The sequence below is a fragment of the Schistocerca cancellata genome, chromosome 3 (assembly GCF_023864275.1).
Source record: "Schistocerca cancellata isolate TAMUIC-IGC-003103 chromosome 3, iqSchCanc2.1, whole genome shotgun sequence".
In the NCBI taxonomy this organism is placed as follows: Eukaryota; Metazoa; Arthropoda; class Insecta; order Orthoptera; family Acrididae; genus Schistocerca; species Schistocerca cancellata.
The window spans coordinates 436549442-436573492 of NC_064628.1; the positions used below are offsets into that span (position 1 = coordinate 436549442).

Sequence of the window (24051 nt, forward strand, 5' to 3'; positions counted from 1 at the left end):
GAAGGAAAGACAAAAGGATATGGGTTTTAAGGGAGAGGGTAAGGAGTCATTCCAATCCCGGGAGCGGAAAGACTTACCTTAGGGGGAAAAAAGGACAGGTATACACTCGCACACACACACATATCCATCCATACATACAAGACACAAGCAGACATTTGCCTTTACAAATGTCTGCTTGTGTCTTGTATGTATGGATGGATATGTGTGTGTGTGCGAGTGTATACCTGTCCTTTTTTCCCCCTAAGGTAAGTCTTTCCGCTCCCGGGATTGGAATGACTCCTTACCCTCTCCCTTAAAACCCATATCCTTTTGTCTTTCCTTCTCCTTCCCTCTTTCCTGACGAGGCAACCGTTGGTTGCGAAAGCTAGAGTTTTGTGTGTATGTTTGTGTTTATTTGTGTGTCTATTGACCTGCCAGCGCTTTTGTTGGGTAAGTCTCATCATCTTTCTTTTTAAATATATATATATATATATATATATATATATATATATATACTTACCAAACAAAAGCGCTGGCAGGTCGATAGACACACAAACATACACACAAAAATCTAGCTTTCGCAACCAACGGTTGCCTCGTCAGGAAAGAGGGAAGGAGAAGGAAAGACAAAAGGATATGGGTTTTAAGGGAGAGGGTAAGGAGTCATTCCAATCCCGGGAGCGGAAAGACTTACCTTAGGGGGAAAAAGGACAGGTATACACTCGCGCACACACACACATATCCATCCGCATATACACAGACCCAAGCAGACATTTGAAATGTCAGCTTGTGTCTGTGTATATGCGGATGGATATGTGTGTGTGTGCGAGTGTATACCTGTCCTTTTTCCCCCTAAGGTAAGTCTTTCCGCTCCCGGGATTGGAATGACTCCTTACCCTCTCCCTTAAAACCCATATCCTTTTGTCTTTCCTTCTCCTTCCCTCTTTCCTGACGAGGCAACCGTTGGTTGCGAAAGCTAGATTTTTGTGTGTATGTTTGTGTTTGTTTGTGTGTCTATCGACCTGCCAGCGCTTTTGTTTGGTAAGTCTCATCATCTTTCTTTTTAAATATATTTTTCCCACGTGGAATGTTTCCCTCTATATATATATATATATATATATATATATATATATATATATATATAAACAAAAATTGTTTACGCAAAATGTGCTGTTGTGTTTTCATCCTCACAATCAGTTTTCATAGAAAACAGTAAACTTGAATTTATGGCTTATCAGCTTATGATTAGAACACTAGTGTGGATTTTCAATAACAGTAAACAAGGCTCAAGATCAGAGAGGGGGGAGGAGCAGATGGACAGAGAAAGGAAGGGAGGAAATGGACACAGAGAGGGGGAAGGAGGAGGTGGACAGAGAGAGGGGGGAGGGGGAGGAGATTATGGCATATATCCAATTCCCATACATATTTAACAATTGCAAAGTGTTGCTAGGGTGGCTAGTTACTAATAGATAATGAAAATCTGTGAGGTATTAGGTTCTCAGAGGGATTATTTCCATGTGTGAAAACCCCACCAAGCCATTTGTGAGAGCACTGCCTCACTTATTTTTGACACTTTTAAAAAAAGTACTTTGAAACAGTTTAGCTATTGTAAAATATTTTATTTATATTCTTTGTCAAAACATATTATTGCCAAAAAATATTATTGGTTTATTGTAACAAAATCATGCTACAATATTCAAATAAACCTTAAAGTTTTGTGAATGCTTCAATCTTGGACAACATTCCCTACTTGGGAATTACTGTTTGGTATTCTCATTGCCCTTCTTCTAACATGCAGCCATAAAATTCAGTACATTACTTGGCTACCATTCGAATGTTTCGTGTCGTCAATCACATCCTTAGACTTGACTGTAAAGACTTATGTGCTGGTGTGCACACAAAAACGGGGAACTGTTAAACCTCATTGTTGAGCCCAGAGATGCTTAACCACGCTCTGTAAAATCTTGCAGAGTTTGTGTTTGTTCTCTTATTGAAAGAGATGCAGCAATGGTGACTTCATACTGCCACTTTGATGTGGGTGACACCACCTTGAAGATCGATATACAGACATCTGTGATGTGATTGTAGTGAAGTTTATTATGGTTTTGTTCATGGGTGGTTGTCAAAGACAGAGCATTACTTGTAGCAGCACACTTCTGACCATGTAATTCCTATTTAGGTACACTCTGTATATCAGTATTATTTCTCTCTACCAGTGTGATAGTCACCACTATAAATTTTGCTTTTTTTCTCATTGTTTTGTGCATTGGTATATGACTAGGCACAGCACATGTTTTAGAGAGTGTGTGTGTGTGTGTGTGTGTGTGTGTGTGTGTGTGTTTGGGGAAGGGGGGGGGGAGATGAGGTCTTCTTGGAGTGCTTACCATTGATTTTAGTCAAATTGGACACACTTCTGTCAGTTGATCTTAATGTGTTCATCATTGTGACAGTATACAGGTTGTTCTAGTAGAAATGTACTATTTTCTGGGAGATGATAATACTGGTCATAATGTAAGACGGATTGATATCAATCTATTCATGAAAGTTGATATGCTATTGCGTACAAATTTCTAGTTTATTCCCCACTTGTTTCCAACTAACAGATATTATGGCACATGCTTAACAATAGTAGCCTTTGTTTTGCTGTAGGCGATGTCATTATCATGCAGCTTGTGGAAGTATGTTTTGTAGTAGAAATATGATGAATTATTTTGGATTGTGATAGGAGGGAACTTGTGGGCTACTGGACTAATTACACTTAATGACGTTGTGGCACAGATCGTACTCAGTTTTGCAAAGTTGATGCTGTAAATGTGCCAGTTTGCGGCTTCTGGTAATGCACTCAAATTTCGTCATAACCCTACTGTCAGCACTTGATGAATTGTTATGCTTTCTATATTGTATGTATAAGTTCAGGTGAACACTGAATGTGAAGAAGGGCAGTATCATTTCATTGTCAGTATGTGCAATATCAGCATACAAAGCACCAAGCACAAATTTTGCCATTGGGTACAAACTGGTTATTTGATTCCAGTGACACATTTTGGGGATGAAACTATTAAGAAAACTGTAATTGTCATTTCTGGTTTTCCAGAAAATAATTTTGTAGATACACATTTTAATTTGTCTTTTTCCATCACTGTGTAAAAGGACTTAAGATATTAAAAGCTGCTGGTCTCATTATTTTGGATGAATGAGTATAAGTGTAATACTTGTTTGCTTTATAAAAAAACTTTTGTTCCTCAATGGAATGTTACAGTGAACTTTGACATTCAACACATTGGTTTCTGAAAGTTAAAAATATGTTTTAAGAAACTGGTGAACTTTTCTCAAGAAATTTGACATTTGATAATATTCATTTTACCAAAGAAATGTGCAAATATTGCTCACTTGAGTTCAGACAAATAAGTAGCATTGTATATTTTTTATATTCCAGCAGATAAATTTCAAGCAGTGCCAGTCAGTTTTTAATATGCTGCTTGTCACACTTCTGGCAGTCTCATAAAATACTGTGTTAATGCCTTAGCCTAGTTCTAGAATTATCAGCCTCAGTTGCAACTATTTGTTTAGCAACTTCAATTCTACATCAGGGAAGTTTGATATTCTGACATTTATTAGATATGCTTAGTTGTTTGTAGGATTTTTGTTTATTACTACAGCAGTGTGCTTAATGAGTACAATAGTTTGCAAATTAAAAACTGATGATGTATTAAAATGATAGAGCGAAGCGAAAGTACCCAATCTGTGAACTAAATAATGCGTTTGTGAAGAACTAACAAACCCATTTGATGTTATTTTAGTACTTATATAAGGCCAAAGGCAATGTTGGAGGAGCAAAATATTTTTGCTGTCTACAGTGAGAAGTCCAATGGAAAAAGAATCTCTTTCTGTTTGTTGCTTAAAAAAGGGGTAACTAGTACATAAGCAGTTCACAAAGATCATTGGTCTTGAATGAAAACCTCCTGAACACTTTTAACACTTCATCATCTTGACAGCCAGTTCTAGGAGTTGATGTATTTGACGAGTCAACATAAATTAATTTTCAGTCTACATAAAGGATTGAGGAATATCGTTTATAGAAATTAAGTAAAAATAAAAGTTGAAATGTGATGATTTATACCTTTGTTTCACTGTCGTCAGTTAATACAAATGTATTTGAGAAGTATGGAATGTGAAACCTCACCTTCTAATGTTCTCAGACGACAAGAGACAGTGTGGTATTGGGTTGCAAGGCACACACGTCTCTCAATTCAGTAGTTGTGTGTAGCCGATCCTCTTCTCTGGGTAGTCATCTACGTCGATCTCCCACAAGCTTCTTCTTCGAAGACCATAGTGGGTTAACGGAATTTATTAAAATACTTCTCTATCCTTGAAATAATTTTGGTACTCGTAATACTTTTCAGTTCCATCACTTTATATTTTCAACTTTCACAGATAATAACTTCTGCAAGCTATTTTATTCCTTATACATTAAACTCGTTTACACATATTCATACATGTCGTGTTTCCTTCTATATTCAGCTGTTCAATAGTCTTTTTTACAATCACCACAGACACTAACACATCAAAGAATACGACAAAATTATTCTTTGAGTTCTCCACACGTCTTCTGTGGCACTGGAGGCAAACACTTGTCATTGTCAGTGACTCGCCCCTTTTACAGTCTTGTAATAACAAACTTCTGACCTGCACGTAGAAACAGGTGGATCGGTAGAAACGTTCTCACTCCCGTGCACTCATACTCAAAATAACGGGTGTTTGAGATGGTTGAAGGCCGGGTGTTTCTAGAATTTACACCGAAATTATTGAGGCACTACAACATCTCCATTTAGATTGAGGTTTTCTGTGATTTCCCAAAGTGGTTGGAATGGTATCTTTGATCAGGTTAAGCCAATACCATTCCCATCTGTGCACATGCTCCATCTCTAATGACTGCACATTTGATGAGACATTAAACTCTAATCCTCCCATTCATTATCAGTAGCTCGTAAATGTCACCAATTCTTGTCTAACATTGTTAGTGGTGACAAAAATAAGATGCTTTTGGCAACATGAAGAAGGGAGTGGAAGTTGGGGTGTGAAGTGTGTTTAAATGGCTGATGATAAAACGTTGCCTTTAGTATCAATATTTGACTGTGAATCTAGGTCTGACACAGTTTTAACCTGGCAGTAAGTTTCATAGCAGTTAACACTGGGTTGCAGATTGTGCTTCAGCTTTTTTTGATTGTCATCTACATCTACATCTACATGATTACTCTGCAATTCACATTTAAGTGCTTGGCAGAGGGTTCATCGAACCACAAACATCCTACCATTCCACTCCCGAACAGTGCGCGGGAAAAATGAACACCTAAACCTTTCTGTTCGAGCTCTGATTTCTCTTATTTTATTTTGATGATCATTCCTACCTATGTAGGTTGGGCTCAACAAAATATTTTCGCATTTGGAAGAGAAAGTTGGTGACTGAAATTTTGTAAATAGATCTCGCTGCGACGAAAAACGTCTTTGCTTTAATGACTTCCATCCCAACTCGCGTATCATATCTGCCACACTCTCTCCCCTATTATGTGATAATACAAAACGAGCTGCCTTTTTTGCACCCTTTCGATGTCCTCCGTCAATCACACCTGGTAAGGATCCCACACCGCGCAGCAATATTCTAACAGAGGACGAACGAGTGTAGTGTAAGCTGTCTCTTTAGTGGACTTGTTGCATCTTCTAAGTGTACTGGCAATGAAACGCAACCTTTGGCTTGCCTTCCCCACAATATTATCTATGTGGTCTTTCCAACTGAAGTTGTTCGTAATTTTAACACTCAGGTACTTAGTTGAATTGACAGCCTTGAGAATTGCACTATTTACCGAGTAATCGAATTCCAACGGATTTCTTTTGGAACTCATGTGGATCACCTCACACTTTTCATTATTTAGTGTCAACTGCCACCTGCCACACCATACAGCAATCTTTTCTAAATTGCTTTGGAACTGATACTGGTCTTCGGATGACCTTACTAGACAGTAAATTACAGCATCATATGTAAACAACCTAAGGAACTGCTCAGATTGTCAACCAGGTCATTTATATAGATCAGGAACAGCAGAGGTCCCAGGACACTTCCCTGGGGAACACCTGATATCACTTCAGTTTTACTCGATTATTTGCCATCTGTTACTACAAACTGCGACCTTCCTGACAGTAAATCACGAATCCAGTACCACAACTGAGACGATACCCCACAGGCCCGCAGCTTGATTAGAAGTCGCTTGTGAGGAATGGTGTCAAAAGCTTTCCGGAAATCTAGAAATACGGAATCAACTTGAGATCCCCTGTCGATGGTGGCCATTACTTCGTCAGTGTTTAATAGTAACTATTTAGCAGCACGGCATCAGTTGCCACTTCCCATTCAGCGGACATAATCAAACGCTTAAAAAAAAGAAAGGAATTGCAACATCAGTGTTCCATTAAACTTATTTATGTACCTACTGTATATCTAAATAATTTTATTGCTGATTTAATACAAGTGTGCACTGCCACATCAATATTGTTTCAGATTATTAATTTAGACAAACAAAAAGCTCAAGATTTTCACCAGTTTCTTGTGAAATCTGTATATTATTATTTATTGCTACATTCCCTTGCGATTTTGCGGTCTTGAAGCTTTTTAGTTAGACTGTCAGGTCTAATTGTCCATCATCATTTTAATTATCATATTACTGTTGATATTAAATTCTTCAGCTAATTGTGTACTGTTTCATTCACATAGTTTTTACTGTGCAGTTATTAGTATTCAGTATTTGATTTAATTTAGTAGTATGGCTCATTGCATGGTGCAAGCTCTTCTTGTTGAAGCAGATAAAGCTCACCACTCTTATTTCCTTAAGTTCAACAGGTTTTCATGCACACTTCTGTATACAACAGGTTTTCTTGTCCCATAATAATAAATCTAACAAAATCAGTGACATTGATATACAGCCTTACAGTTCAAGATGTGCAACAGAACTCTACTGTACTTCACAATGAATATCAATCTTATACAATGTAATAAAGAAAAGGTCATCTTTCACAGTTTATTCCAAGTGTGTTCTTCAGAGTCCCTCATTAAGATGTCTGGTAATGACTGGCAGTCACAAATTGGTACATGCTGGGAGAAATTTTAAGGCTCCCTCTTTTAACCCCTATTCAGGCATGTTATACTGTGTAAGTAACCACATGTTGAAAAAATCAGTTTCAAGAAATATTGTCTAAGTTGGCAGATATGAGGACACTTTGATAATCCTCTTAATTTATGTTACACAAATTTGACTTAGCCTTTATCATTTAGATCTTATGTCCCCTCAGATTAGGTTTGTATTATGTAGTATAGGCTAATGCAGTGATGTAATGTTGGGTGACACCTAGTGTCCGCGTATAGCCAACTCCTCTCAGATAGCACCAGGGAGACTTTTAAGCTTAACATTCCATTTTGGACAGACCAATATCAACAGTATGGCATGCTTCATCCCATGGAATAGTATGGAGCTGGTTGGAATTTAACACACAGTGGCTCAGAGTATGGTGGTCAGAATTCTTATGTCGCCATAATTCCCTTCCTTGCTGTTTCGATTCTGGTTGCTATGGATTTGAGAGAAATATTTAACAGTTTTTCACTGTAAATGTTAGTGTTTAACATATTTATTTTCAGGTAATATATATTGCTTTGTGTTTTTGCGGTACATATGTTTCTTGAAGGTTAAGAATAATGTCAGTGCTGTTTGGTAACTTTTTTAAAAAACACTCTGCTAGAGGTGTAACAGGAGTGAAAGCTGTTTCTAAGTAACCAATGATTTTCAGACTGATGACAAATTTTGTAACACTGAATTTATTATAATGTCTCATGTCCCAAAATAACAACCACCTCAGACTGTCTTGTACATTCAAGATTTAAAAGTTTTTGATTTCACCCCTTAACACATGTTATTTCTTTTATCACCTTCTATTGATTACCTCAGACTATCCTCGTGTTGCCATGGGTAGCAGTAAACTTGCATTGGTCTTATTTTTAATTTTAGAGTGTGATTTGTGCCTGCCTCTTGTTCCACGATTTTTTATATAAGATTTTATACATACTAATTTGTGTTGCTTGATTCATGTTCATGTTGCATTTCAGTGTATAAGAATGTGTTAATTGTGACTAAACTACATGTCATTATGGGATGTGTCTTTTGTTTTAGGTGTTGAACATGGACAAACAGTACGAATGAATGTAGGTAACAAGGAATTATTTATAACATTTAGAGTAGAAAAATCTGATTATTTTCGAAGAGATGGTGCTGATGTCCATACAGATGCTACTATTTCCTTGGCACAAGCTGTACTTGGTGGTACTGTGCGTGTACAGGGTGTGTATGAAGATCACACTATTCAGGTGAGCTAATTTAATTTTCAAGTTTTGAACAACTTTGTCATCTATGGTGGTGGTGGTGGTGGTGGTGGTGGTGGTGGTGGTGGTGGTGGTGGTGGTTATACACTGAGGTGACAAACATCATGGGAGAGCGTTATGCACATATACAGATGGTGGTAGTCTCACATACACAAGGTATAAAAGGGCAGTGTATTGGTGTTTACTCAGGTGATTCATTTGAAAATGTTTCTGAATTGATTACGGCCGTGTAGTGGGAATTGATGGACTTTTAATGTGGAACGGTAGTTGGAGCTAGACAAATGGTACAGTTCATTTCAGAAACCATTACGGAATCCAATATTCTGCGATCCACAGTGTCAGGAGTGAGCCAAGAATTCCAAATTTCAGGCATTACCTGTCATGACAGACAACACAGTGGCTGACGGGCCTCACTTAACATCTGAGAGCCGCGATTTTTGCTTACGGTTGTCAATGCTAATAGACAAGCAACACTGCATAAAATAATCCAAGAAATCAATGTGGAGTATACAGTGAACACATCTGTTACGACAGTGTAACAAAATTTGTGTTAATAGGCTATGGGAGCAGACAATCCATGCGAGTGCCTTTGCTAGTAGCAAATCACCTGCAGTGTATCTCCTGGGCATGTGACCATATCAGTTGGGCAGCAGATGACTGAAAAACCATGGTCTGGTCAGATGAATCCCAGTTTCAGTTGGTGGAGCTGATGGTAGGGTTAGAGTGTGGTGCAGATCTCATAAAGCCATGGACCCAAGTTGTAAGCAAGGCTCTGTGCCAACTGGTGGTGGCTCCATAATGGTGTGAGTCTTGTTTACTTTGAATGAACTGGGTCTTCTGGTCCAACTGAACCTATCATTGACTGGAAATGGTTATGTCTGGCTAGTTGGAGACTGTTTGAAGCTATTCATGGACTTCATTATTATGGCTGACAGTGCCCCATGTCACTGGGCCACAGTTGTTCACGATTGCTTTGAAGAACATTCTGCATAATTCAGGTGAATGATTTGCCCATACAGATCATTGGACATGAATCCCATTGAACATTTATGGAGCATAATCGAGAGGTCAGTTTGTGCACAAAATCCTGCACCGGTCGTAGTTTCACATTTATGGATGGCTGTAGAGGCAGCGTGGCTCAATATTTCTGTGAGGTATTTCCAATGACTTGTTGATTCCATGCCACGTCAAGTTGCTGCACTACACCAGGCTAAAGGAGGTCTGACATGATAATAGGTGGTGTCCTGTGATGTTTGTCACCTCACTGTATACCTTCCATTTGCCTCTCTATGTGCTTGCTCTTGCCCTTTAAACCCCTCCTTTCTTTTTAATTTCATTACAGTCACAACCATGTCTTCTGCTGAAGTCTTTTCCTTGTCCGTTTATTTGTATTACTGTACTATCTCCACTAGCAATCCTGTCGTGTTTCTCCATTGTTCACTAAGCAGTCATCAGTTTTTGAACAATTTCACATTCAAAGTCAGTGTCTCATTACCATTAGTTATAGCTGGTGACACTCATTGATTGTAATTTTGCCTTTCCAGAGAATTTGGTAGGTTGGCTCAGAAAAGCATATATTAGATGCATTCCAAGCCACTTTTACTGTTCTGTAACTTTTTCTCCCTGTACACGTGGCCATCCTCACCTATCCTAAGTAAGTTTCATTTTTTAGGTGCTGATGCTCTAATTTAAACTTCAATTGATTTTAAGGCTTGCTTTCAAATTTACTTTATTTTCGTCTCCTATTCATTGTTTATCATAACTAGAGGCAAAGTGTATGATCTCATCAGCAAAACAAGTCAGAAAAAAATATTAATAAATACTCAAGATGCAAAAGGGATGTTCACCTATGTGGTGCCTAAGCTGAAATAAGTGACACAAGGTCGACAGTCCTAAGAAAAAATGATAACATGTACCTGACATACAGGAAGCAAGTTCCACAGAAGATTTTGGGATCAAGACATAGATCACACAGGGCAGACGGAGAAGTAATTATATTTCGTTCTGTAGAAGCAACTAGGAAGTAAGTCACTCCTGCTCAGTGAAAATGTTATGTATTTTCTGACACAGTCGCAATTATCTTTCGAGATTATCAGTTTCGACCATCTCAAATGGCCATCTTCAGAACTAAAAATTAAAATTAAATCCTCTATGTAGTTTAACATGTTACATGTAAAATACGAGGTGTTCAAAAAGTCTCTCCACAGTGCCATATGATTGTTCACCTGCCTGGGTTATTTCCCTTCAAGGGGACTCTCCCAACATTCCACTGTTTCATTTATCTCAGCCAGCATCAGTAGTATCGTTGGTGTGTGTCGTTACGTGTTGATGTGAATGTTTAAGTTTAGTTCCTATGTTTGTTTGTTCTGTTTTTGTCACTGTTAAAATGCTAGCCATTGAAGAACATGTTTTTAGTCGAAATTTCATTCAACAAAATGGAAGGTATATTCTTAATGAAACGTTTTTCACTGATGAGGCATGGTTTCATTTATCCAGGTACATGAACTCACAAAATTCTTGTATGTGGAGTACTGCAAATCTATTGTGTATTCATGAGGAACCACTTCATTCTGTGAAAATAGGAGTTTGGATTGCAATTTCTAGACATCCGATTGTGGGTCCCATATTTTTCAACAAAACAATAAACGCAAAACGATACTGCAGTGATATTCTGTACCCATTCATCAGAGAACTTGTGTTAAGTGAAATACTGAACCATTATTTTTTGGTGATCACGTAATTTCACAGGGACTTTGGCCTCCACGATCGCCTGACCTAACACCACCTGACTTTTTCTTATGTGGTGCAGCAAAAGCAGCTGTCTGTAAAAACCGTCCAGAATCCATCGATGAATTGAAAACTGCAATATCCACTTTCACTGCTTCTGTTACAGAAGAAATGTTACAGCTTGTGTTTGGAAAGATGATTAGACGAATTGAATTGTGTATTCAACAACAGGGGAGACACTTTCAACTTTTAATGTGAAAATTTGTAAGTAAAAATGAATATTCAATAAATTAATAACTTGTATTTCACTGAGTTTCATTTCGGTATATTCACTGCGGCATACAGCCCATGCGGCTAACAATCGTACGGCACTGCGGAGAGACTTTTTGAACACCCAGTACAATTAGTACTATAAAAGAATGAAAAACAATGAAATAATAAAATTCTCATATCCGGTAACTGCACAGGAAGGTCATGCGTTTTCATTAACATGAAAGTATCCTGCAATATTTCCTATAGTAAAATTCAGAAATTAAAACCAAAATATCACTTTTGATAATGGATGGATTTTTATTTTTCGGTTCTACTATATAAAATGAAATCCTACCTGACTCTGTTTCAGTTTCCACTTTAAAACTGAATTACTCGCAAACTAGCACACACACACATACCACCGTGCCAAAAGTCTTGCACATGACTGACATGAATTTCAACTTAATAATGCCAACGTAACGCTTGCGCAATCACAGTGTGCTTGACTTTTGAAATGACCCTCGTAGTTGACACTGCAGAAAAAAAGTGTCAATATACATTACTGTAATCACATGCTTGAGATGGTGAACTTGCAGTTTCAAATTGCCCAGCATTTATAAAAATTGTAGAAGGCAGATGATCTTGAATCAGCACAAAAAATGAACTGAAATCTTGTGTTGTAGAATTGTTAATTTCAGATTACTTGACTGTGAACTAGGATCAGCTTATGTTAATAAAATTTTGCAGGTTACATAAAGTTCATTTGCAGAAGTCAGTCCACAACCATGTGACACTACAAAGAATGGATTTCATTTTGTGCAAATACAAATTGAAAAGAAGTAATAATAAAGAAATTGCTGATAAAACTCTCTCACTGCTGAAGTTTTAAATTTTTTTTTTTCAGTCTGTAATGTTAGGTTAACAAGAATATCAATGTTATAAGTAATGATTGCAGTTAATAATTGCTTAAAAAATCAAATAATAAATATGAAAATGTTTAAAACCATTTTGTAGACGGTTAGCTGTAGAGTAAAGTAGGGAGATTCCAACATAATAAACGAAAAGCACCAGTTTGCTTTTGTTCTACAATATTACTTTTATTGTTAACCGGTTTTCAGCTTACAAGGCCATCTTCAGATATTTACCAAGAACCAACAGAAGATTCTGTTAACATAAGTTCCAACATGTATCAAAATATCCATGATAATGCCACGCACATTAGTGAAAAAACCAGTAAGCATATGTGAATCAATTAGCAAAGTGATAACTAAATGTAGTGTGACTCTGTGGATTCATAGTTCAGAAATTCAATCCCAGGTAAGCCCTAAGACTTTTATCCACTGCCTTGGGCAACGTTTGTTAATGTGCTAAATGCTGAATTGCATTGTGGTTTGGAATCCACATGACAATGTAGGTGCTCTATGTATCTGGATGGGTAAGTACGTTCAAAGGTCTGAATAAGGCAAGGGTGTGCCACATCCAAAAGGATCATGCTGATCAAATCACTGTTGTGGTCAAATCAATCATTAGGTTGAAGAGAGCTCTACCTAAGCAAATGATAGAAATCGATACCACTGCCACTCTCAGCATTGATACTTTCTTTAGTGTTGCATAACAATGACTTTAAAAGCTGTGAACTATTGAAATTTTTGTCCACACAGAAAGCTACCTAAATCCGCAGCCAATGATGTGTGTATGTATGTTTCGTCATATTCAGCAAGCTTCTGAAAGGTGGACACTATATCACAGTTGTCTACAGTTTGTGTTCACAGTCAAATTATCTGTGCCACTTAACAGCTGTCTCCAGATGGCTAGGATTATCATCTTCCAAACAGTTCATTCTCTTGTCTCGAAGATTTTGATTATTTAGAAACCACATTGCTTGATAACACAGTTCATGTTTTCGTAACATTCTAAGTAACTGTGGTGGGGAGCGTGCTGTGGTCAAGAGTCTTTAATTGTTGAGGATCACATTGTTTCTTTTCATTTACTTTACAGATATCTGTTTTGATGTTGTTTGACTGTGGAGAAGTTTCTTGAAGTTAGAGAAGTTTCTTCTGCTTATTTTCCTTCTCCTCCACAACAAGAAACTTCCAGTAAAAAATACAGTGTATCTGTTATGGTGTACAATTGATATCTGCAGTTGAAACATGATAACTGTGTCTGTTTTGTGGCTGAGATTTGATTGAATGCTGCCAATGACTCAAAAGAAATGCAACAATGCTGGACCACCAGTCAGGATCTGTCAACAGTGGTTTGCTGAGTGCAAACACAAAATACAAACAACGAGGAAATTTACAAGTTTGGGTAGCAACTTCCAATGAGTAATCTGACGAAAGAAAATCGAGACATCGTGAAAGCAGACCCAACTGTGCGACATAACTTATAAGGTGACCACAGCTGTAATTGGCTGGCAGAATGGTGTGTGGTTCTGTGGGTGGCGATACTAGTGTTAGAGGTTTAAGTGCTCTGTCCAGATAGAGTTGATGCTCTCTGGTCGGCTTCTAAAGTCGCTGGGCTGGGATACCACAGAATTGATAGCTAATGTAATGGTGTTGTAGGCATGTCTAATGCTAATTTAGATCAACACTGAATCTTGTTGAGCTAAAAAGAGTTCAGTGTAATAAAAGATAGCGAATTTGTGAATTGGGTCAGCAATGTTTATTCAGTTGGCCCTTGATATTCACAGTGAATGTAACATAGTTCTAAGAGTAGCAATGTTAACACAGGTTTTTCACATTTATATTGCTGGACCAAGAATGAATTCCACTGCTTACGAACAATAGTGATTATGTCTTAGTGGTGACTAACGTTGACTGTCTGTAATGTTGCCTACCATGCCAGCTCACAGACGTAGGTAGGATATTATCTATGTATTATTAACAAAATAATAAAATACAGCTCAGTTACATTTCAAATAGCAGCACTGAAAACAGGAATATTTACATACATTCAGAAATGAAGATATTTTGTTCAAATTTGGGTCAGTATTCTTTAGTGATCTTTATATATAGTTTTACTTCTATGGACAGATTTTTAACCACACTGTTTTCTTATATATTTTATTTTAAAGTTCACCAAGATTATTCCCGATACAAAATGTTATTCTTGAAATATTTAATAAACCATTACATGTTACCAGTATTTTTTATAAGCATTTCTAGAAAGAGAGAAAATCGAGGTTACAAAATGGTAATTCTGGATTTTTAATGTACAACCCTGTATTTCCTACATCAAAATTTTTACATAGTGATCTTCCTTAAACTTCAAAATTTTCAAAGAACACAAATTGCTCTTTTAACTGAGGAAAAAGAAAGTCTGTAGTGAGATGTATTGATCCTGTAGTATACACTTATTAGCAGAGACAAACTATTGAATGCACAAGATGACATTGAAAATTGGTTATTTAGATAAAATGTGTATAGAAAGAATTTTTGTATCATGGTAATCCACTAAATGTAAATTCTACTTTGAACAATAAGATTCAGAAAGCTGTACTTCATAAAAGGATTTTGATGTGTGTGAGACCAAGGCTTGACTACTTTAAGCAGGTTCAAATGGATGTAGGTTGCAGTAGCTGTTATCAGAAGAAGGGACTTGCATAGAGAGGTGTTGTCTTTGAACTGCAGCCCATGACAACAAAAAATTATACAGTATGTCCCAGGATGAATGGACAATGTTCAGGAATATTACAGGAACTATTATTTGAAATAGAATGTCTAGTAAACATGGGCTCTAAGACACACACCTCAAGAGCTACGAGCACTTCATCTTTGATACTGTCAAACAAATCTCTTCTACTGCAACCTCTTTGCTTTCCATATTTTGGGAGGGGTTAGTGTGGACCAAAACAAGAAAAAAGGGTCTCTTAAACATGGAGTATAAAATACATATCATATTGTTATGAGCAGCACTTGTTAAATAGACATGATGTTTCACAGTATTGAAGATAAAATAGTTTCACAGTATTGAAGATAAAGTAGTGTTCGTAGCTCTTAATATATGCACTTTAGATCACATATTTACTAGACACTTTTGCTTCGAATGATCATTACTGTCACATCCATGAATCTTTCCTCACCCTGTAAAGCACAAAGGAAAGGAGAAAATAATATTCTTGCTACATTTCTACATTTATTGTGATTTGGATGTTGTCAGACCTTGTTGTAGTCATCAGCGTGATAGAGAGCAGCATGGGTGAGACATGATATCAGCTCTTTTTATAATAGGTGCCTGAAACCTGGAGTACCGCATCCACAAGGGTTTGCTGGATGTTGACTTTTCACTTGACACATTGTCAAGGTTGTATCAAGAATACCTCTGTGCCAAAGGAAACTGCTGTTAGTATTTGATGATGTCACAATAGATTTTTGCAAATAATAGCAGCATACGAACAGGCTACAATACAGCATCACTTGCCAACGTAATATGGGAAAACAACCACCAGTGGACAGTGATACCAGCCAGAACTACTGCTTTGGATTGGACGACACAAGCCACCACCATGTCCCTGCCTTTGCCCATCGCATGTCAAAGGATATAGGGATTAACGTGGATGCAGGATCACTGCCATTGGGCACCTGAAATACTGAAAAAGATGCCCTATATTGATAGTCTCATCACATGTTTGTACATATTTTTTATGGGTATGAGTACATGAAATCCATATGAGGTGATGCAGTTTTACAGCCTTGGCACATGCAGCCAAGCTATTTTTCAACTCGGTTGTTTCTGGCAAATGGGCTACAGTAGCGAGCACAATTGTAAGGGCCATAGTCTTCACCTTTTAGTAGTTGAGTCCTCACCTTCTTCTTCAGAATGTTGTTCCTCTTGGTCACTTAACAAATGGTCTGTGATTCCTAGTTTGGAATCAAAGTACTGTAGGATACTCCTTTTTTGGCTCATCATTCTTAATTTGCTCAAGCCTACTGTGAAGTGAAAAATAATTTTTGCTCTCCACTTTCTGGTTCTGGTGCAGATCCCGTAGAAATTCATTGTCCTGTCAAACAGATGTATGCTAACCATACTTTTATTGTAGCAGCTGATTACAGCTGAACGAGGAGCCTGAATGTATGTCGCATCTTTCTTTGACTATTTTTTACATTGATCCAAAAGCTGCTTCCAAATCTTGGTTGAAGTAGTTAGGTTGGATTTTGGCCCAACCATTGTTCTCTCACTGCCTGGTCAACAGACCCACATACTTGATTTGTAAGAATCTTGTCTGCTATCTGATGGACTGCTCTGGGCATTCATGACTTCATTATTGTTCCAGAAAATGACTTTGCATGCAAAAAATAATAACAATGTGACAGGTAGTGCCTTTTAGCAACAATCATTAAAAGTAATGTATTGTAAGTTATCGAAGATAATCATCACTGATGCCTAGGAACTACTGCTCGCAAATGTGGCACTAAGTCCGAGTGTCCTTTATGGCGGGCATCACAATCTTGTAACCATAATTAAAGAATCGTGCAGTCCTACCAAAACTTATTACACAGCAAAGCCACAAAAACAACATTTATAGATATTGTCTACAGTAAATGGAGTAATACGCACCTACCATGCTCACACGTCATAAACAAAGCTGCTTATCAAGTAGTATGAAGTGATAATATACACAAAATTCCAAAACAAAATGGTGTTTACACAGTCTTGTTCACATTGTAGATATTAGGTGTCATGTCTTAGGACAACCAGCCATTAAATAATGTGGTGATAAGTGTGAAAGACTTTTTGAATTATTTCTTTCATTACAAACAGAAGGTTTACTGTGTAAAACATGAGTGTTAACTGCATGGTTATAGTAAGGAAAATCTTGCAACTGCACAGGCATTTCATTGACATGATGTCTAGTTTCACTGATTTGATGCTAATTGCTTATTTCCTGTTTATATTGCCCCACCTTTCCAATCCTCAATAACCATGAAGTGAAGTGTTTGAATTGTTGGGAAAATTCATTTCTTGTGGTAGTGCTCTTTCATGGGATTATGAATGACTACAATTTCAAAGGAATGCATCCAATATCATCTGTACCTCAGGAAAGAGACATCAAATAATATTCTAATTTCAAATCTAGTGTCAAATAAAAAATGATTCACTTAGATATGTACATTGGAAATTACTCCAATTACTTTGGGATCATATAACTCTCACGTGGTATTTGTGTGTCAGCCCTTATGGTAAAATGGTCACTGTTGAACATTGCTGTCCTAAGTAGACAGTGGAATGTTGCTGTTAAGGTGGATGTTATTATCAGTCATTACTAACATAAAATGACAAAGGATCCTTCATGTCATAGGGAGGGGGGATAGCAAATTCATCCAACTAGTGCAATCTAAGCTATTCTCAACCCAAGTTATTCTCCACCAGGTAATTTTCATTACCTTCTGGATGCCCTTGCCCAGGCGCAGCTCGTAATTAAAGGTACTGAGGCAGAGCCACCACAAAATATATATTAAAATAAATTTCTCAGAAACATATTACAGAATTTAAATTATTAGAAAGCAGAATGAAATTTGTTCTCTGCAGTGGAGTGTGCACTGATATGAAACTTCCTGGCAATTTAAAACTGTATACCGGACCAAGACGTGAACTTGGGATGTTTGCTATACTGTGATTTATAACAGTACAAGTCAAAGAACTTCTTCTGTATTGCTATACACCACATGTTGTCCTTTTGTCATTGGGTCATTGTATTGTAATCTTGCTGCAATCTTTCACTCTTATTGGCAATTACTGTTTTCAGTAGTAACTTATGTCAAAGCATGTATGACATGTGATAAATCTGCAGTATCATTATCACAGATAACACAGTGTGAAGCATTTTGTAAAATTTGTACATGCTATTGACCAGCACCTAAACAAGATGTTCAGTTTCACAAACGGTTAGAGGAAAAAGCGCACGAAATACGTACTGTGCATGGAATATTCCCTGTTACTTTAGTTTCCTTGCTTGCTGACTGTGGGTAACATGCGTTATTAGCAACCTTCAATTTTTGAGTGTATTATGCGTGAGTTTAGTGATACAAGCTGTGATACGGTTGCAAATGGAACAGTGATCTGAAAATGTAGAGTAATTTACTTTTATTTCACGTAAATGGACACAAACTTGCAGGTCCTCAGACTAGCGGTTTTGGTCACCAATGACCAACATCAGATCTGTTATACAAGAACTTGTCCTAGTGTCCTGTAAAACAGATCTGAAGATGGTCATTGCTGACTGAAACCAGTAGTCTGAAGATCTCCAAGTTTGTGACCATAGACATAAAATAAAAGAAATTTATTCTGAGTTTAGTAAGTTATATTTTGTTGTGAATAACAGCAGCATACCAAGAGTTCGAAAAGAAAACCATATGAATTCAGTGTGAAATTTATCCAGTATTTTTTGGAACATGCGATTAGGATGAAAGTGAAGGAACCAGATTAAATGAAAACAGGGTATACACACAATTTTAACACAGCAGTGTACAATGCAGCTGAGTGGTTGTGTGCACTGTATTACTTAAAATGCATATTTTTGTAATATACAAGTGTAAATACGGCATGTACATTTCCATGGCAGTAGTTGCTCAGGTTGCTCATGTCAGCCAGTTACATGACAGGATTGGTGACGTCATGGAAACATCACTGTTTCATCACACGAACTCATAAACACTGTGATTTGAATGCACACAACATTAAACATCTAAAGGTTAGAAACAATAATACCAGAACCTGTAAGCATGCAATGAAGTTAATATATACGACATTAAAGATCTCTCCAAAATGCATCTTTTAGTGTGATTTATTGTGGAAACTATTGGAAAATGTGATGTAAGCTACCTATGGATTTTATCTTGGAGTTAGCTTTATTTGTTATTTAGTAGCCAATTATGAAACAGAAAGAAGATGCCATAGGTAAACATTTGGCTAGAGTGTTACCTTGTCCTCCACCCTCCTGAAATCGTGGTTGACATGACAGACTGATCTGTAGCGTAGCCTGAGGTCTGGGTTAGTTCAGACTGATAAATGTCGCAGTCTTCCCCAGTACGTAAACCATGGGCTGCACCTCCCTTTGCCCCATTAGAGTGGTGTCCTCAGAGTCTTCCATCTGGTTGTTTTTCAATTATTCCATCAGTTGTGCCCACCTCTTCTCTTCACTTTTTACTTGGCTTAAAGGCAAGAAATCTTAATCACCAGTTCTGTTTCACTGGTGAATTAGTGATCATTCATATGAATCGGTCTTTGATAACTGCCTGTGGATATTTGACATCAAGTCTGTGCAGAGATCAGGTCTCAACAGCTTTGTTTCAGTAATGACATAGTGGCTGCTGCCCTGTGTCATATCCTCTTTTTATCCCCAGGGATTTATTCTCTCATATCATCTTTGGTCCCCCAGTCTTCCATCTAAAAACAGTAAAGTAAAGCTGTCTGCCAAGGGAATGTTGGTTTGAACTCAGCAGTACTTTACAGGTGAGGTCCTGTTGGAGGCACCCTTGACATGTTGCGACCTTTTTAAATGACATGCCTAACCAGTTTAGCATGGACTCTGAACTCTGGTGCAACTTGATATTTTTCATGAACTTTGAAAAATTCACATGTAATGGCAGTCTCTCTTTTCAGTTTTATTGTATAGATTGGGAAGAATTATGATTTGTTTATATTTTTGTTGTATACTGTGAGATGCAAAATTACAATAGAAGTCCAATAATATCTAACTTGTGTATCTAGTGTCAAGTTTCAGTATTATGAAAAGGATAGTTGTTACTCACCTTATAGCAGAGTTGCTGATTCGCAGATATGCACAACAAAAAGACTGTCAGAAACTGAGCTTTCAGCCAACAAGGCATTCGTTGCAAACTCAAACACACACACACACACACACACACACACACACACACACACACACCAGTCTCTGGATGTTGAGGCTAGACTGTCTGACCACAGCAGCCAGAGACTCTTGTGTGTGTGTGTGTGTATGTGTGTGTGTGTGTGTGTGTGTGTGTGTGTGTTTTGTGTATTTTCGATGAAGGCCTTGCTGGCCAACAGCTACTTTCTGACAGCTACTTAGCATCTCTGCTATATGGTGAGTAGCAACTATCTTTTTTCATAATATTGTTACATTCCATCCTGCATTTTCCATTGTGTAATGACAAGTTTCCTGTTTTTAGATTCCACCAGGCAGTTCCTCTCACACACGCATTAGACTTAGTGGGAAAGGCCTGAAGAAAATGAATACATTTGGTGGTTATGGTGATCATTATGTTCACATTAAAATAGGAATTCCGAAAAAGTTAAATGATAGACAGAAAGCCCTATTGCTTGCATATGCTGAACTGGAGGAAGATACACCTGGAACAGTAAGAGGTCTTACTTATAAAAATGATGGTAAGTTCTGTTCAGTACTTAGCAGCATTATATTGCATGTGCATTATTTCTTTGGCTATGATTTCAACAGGTTTACTATGTCTGTTAATAAATGGATAACTCTGATACGGCAGGTATCAGATTTCGAAGCTCCATATTTCAGATATTAATTTGTGTTAATGAGTGTCCAGTGTTAAGTTCAACAATGAAGTAGGATGCTACTCACCGTGGAGAGGTGGTGTTGAGTGGCAGACAAGCCCATTTAAATGCAGAGTAACTTATCTGACAAATTGCTTCCTCAGAAACAGAAAAACCACACACTTACATGTCTACTGATGTTACCAGGTACTGAGACCCAAATTCCATACTGTGATAGACTTTGGCCATGTTGTGTGTGTGAGCTTTGTGTGGATGAATGTGTGTATGTGTGTGTGTGTGGGGGGGGGGGGGGGGGGGTTCCCCCATCTATGTCTGAGAAAGCACTTGTTCAATAGCTTAGTCTACCTTTAAATATGCCTGTCTGCTGCTCAATGCCTCCTCTGTGAGGTATTTCAATTTCATTGTTGTTTTTCAATTGTGGATTTTCCATTGTTTGATTTTGCTTTTCGTACAGGTTGTAGTTATAGACATTAATTCTGCATTTTAAAGTAATGACATTTCATTAAATTATATGTGAAAGTAGTTTTACAAGCACATCAAAACATGATATATTAATTACTTCAAGTGTGCCAAAACATGATACATGCATGATTTACACACCAAATATACCTTGAAAGTTATGGAACATGTTTGGATAAAACATAAAGATAATTATGTTAAATAAATTAGAACTCTCATTTATGGCCTGGAGCAATTTTTATTTCCTTCTCTTGGTATGCTGATGGAAAGAAAGAGTTGCTTTAAAATGTAAATCAGTGTGCTGATGGTTTTGAAATAAAAGTTGCTCCAAACTTTAAATGAGAGTGCTATGTTATTCAACATAATTATATTTATACTTCATATTGACACTTCTTATAACCCATCTGTTCCTTCCTTCTCATAAAGAAACTTTTAAAAAAATTCTTAAGTCTAGCTATTGAGCTGTATTTGATTATATTAGCACATGCACTTGCCAGTTTGTTTGCAGGCTTATTTGTGTCAGATATACTTTCTCACTAGTTTGTATGTGCACTTAGCCACAAGACATTGCCTGTTTAAGGTTTTATTGCAATGTGGAGATTGTGGTAGAACATCATTAATTAGATAGTACACACTAAGTTGTTTAGTTATGAGAAGAGAGAATTCTCATTATTATTGAAGTTTTGGTAGCTGTAACTTTGTACACATTATGGTTACACTTTCATTCTGCTTGCGAGAATGTAATTTGGGACCTGAACTGCAAGTTATTAATTTTATGTATTATGGCCATTCTCCTTCAGTTGTTTCAGTTGAGTTTTTTCTTTGCCCAGCCATTTCCAAAGTCAGTCACAGGAACATAGTTTCTGCTGTAGCAGATGTAAATTGACTTCAGAATTGATTAGTTATGCCACTAACGGATGGTAACATGAATAATCTACTTGTTCACCAGTGGTCATAACATATTGCATTGCATACCTTCACTGAGTCACTATGTTCGGTGATAGGAAGTGGACATTCTAACAGATAATCTTTTTGGATGTCTACCTCACCTTCTGTTTGAAATAAATCAAGGCATAACTCATTTATTTTTTGTAACCATTATTTGGACATGTTGCATCATCTGAACATCATGTTTGTGTTTGATAATCTGCGAGTTGGAAATTGTCATCCAGTTCTGGTTGTCAAATCTGTGCACTGATTGTTAAGCCTGTGCAGCATATTTTATGGAGATATATTATAGAGTTGCTGATCGCATTTCACTTTCGTTGCATAGGCTATGTCAGTCTGTGGAAATTCCAGCCATTATGTTATCAGCTGACTAGCACTCACTGTTTTCACATTAGATACTGCTGCTCCCAGTGCTGTGAATACACAGTTTGTCTTTGTTTGTGTTCAGGCATTTCTCTTATTTGCAGCAGCATTTTCTGCCTGGTCTATGTCTAGCCATTCACAGTAGCACAGTGCTTAATAATATGCAGACTAGTGTTCTTCACTACAACAACAAATGAGTCAAAGCCCATATTTGGTCAATGCAAACACTTGATTCAAGGTACTATCTTCCAAAGTGTCATTGTTTCCATTATTCTGATGAAAATTTGTATCTTCAGCATGATGTCTCAGATAGACTTTGTTGACAACATGGTTTTTGTCTGTACAGGGTCAAAGAAAAAAGATGCTATGGCAGGCTCAGAAAAAACTCAATTGAAAGAAGATGAGTCTGGCCTCCTTGGAAAGATTAAAAGAGCCATTTTTGGATAGCACAAATGTTCCAGTGTACAACATGTAAGTTAAATATTGCTATTTTTCAGGTTTTCTAAAATGTTTCTATAAAGCACCTATAAACCGTGTCCCACGTCTGTCATACTGAACAACTGGCCTTGCAGTATGTTTATTCGAAAGAATGCTAAAAAAATTTATGATGCACAGCATCTCACACATTTGAATTTTGTTGTAGACAATAATGATGATGATGCTGATGACAGTAAAGAAATTTGTATATGTTTTGTCCAGTTTATTTTTATTGGCAGCAATTGAAAGACTCCCCTCTCCACAGTGAAGTAAAAACTGAGATTCTATTTGTATTACCTTTATTAACTTCACAGTTGTAAACATAGCTGAGCTGATGGGTAGAAAGCATTGAGGGAAAGAATTGTTAGTACATAGAGAACCTTAAATCATCTTTGTGAAACTTGAACCATATCATTGTTGATCAATGACCACCAAAACATTATATTTTTCTAGTTACGTCAGTTATTTCTCCTTGTCTCGTCTGTCCTTTACATGAAACATTTTAGCTTGCAAGGGCCACAAGTGTTATCAGTGCCTGAATGACATTAGAACACTCTGAATGAAATAAAAGCAGTAAATAATTGATCACTTGCTCCGTAACGAATATATAATTTTTTTTTTAACTGAATCCTTATGAAGTAATCCATTGCTTTGACCCTTTAACCCTTGCTTTCGTTTGAAAACGTAGTGATGGAAGACACAAGCAGTCTGCTCTTTGAATAACTCAAGAGGTTCATTAAGCCATTTTATGTCTAGAGGGCAAGACTCTTGTCTTTTAATTTCATCACAAATGTGAATGTTTCATCCTTCATAGTAGTGTAAGGTGAGTTACCAAACAACTGTAAGAAAAGAACCAAAATAAATAATTTATGACAAATTTGCTTTGTTAGTATAGAGAAATTTAACAGTAATTTATGAGACAT

The 24051-nt window shown here is 37.1% G+C and overlaps 1 protein-coding gene across 2 annotated transcripts in view; it reads left to right on the forward strand.

Moving 5' to 3' along the window:
* LOC126175182 (protein tumorous imaginal discs, mitochondrial-like) overlaps window positions 1–24051 on the forward strand; it is a 113280-nt gene that overhangs the window by 80328 nt on the left and 8901 nt on the right. Inside the window, exons 6-8 of one of the 2 annotated variants that reach the window (XM_049921774.1) lie at window positions 8190–8383; window positions 20527–20743; window positions 22998–23122. In XM_049921774.1, coding sequence (XP_049777731.1) covers window positions 8190–8383; window positions 20527–20743; window positions 22998–23098 — 512 coding nt within the window. In that variant the 3' untranslated portion in view covers window positions 23099–23122. The remainder of the gene's footprint in view (window positions 1–8189; window positions 8384–20526; window positions 20744–22997; window positions 23123–24051) is intronic. The other variant, XM_049921772.1, reaches the window with a different exon arrangement.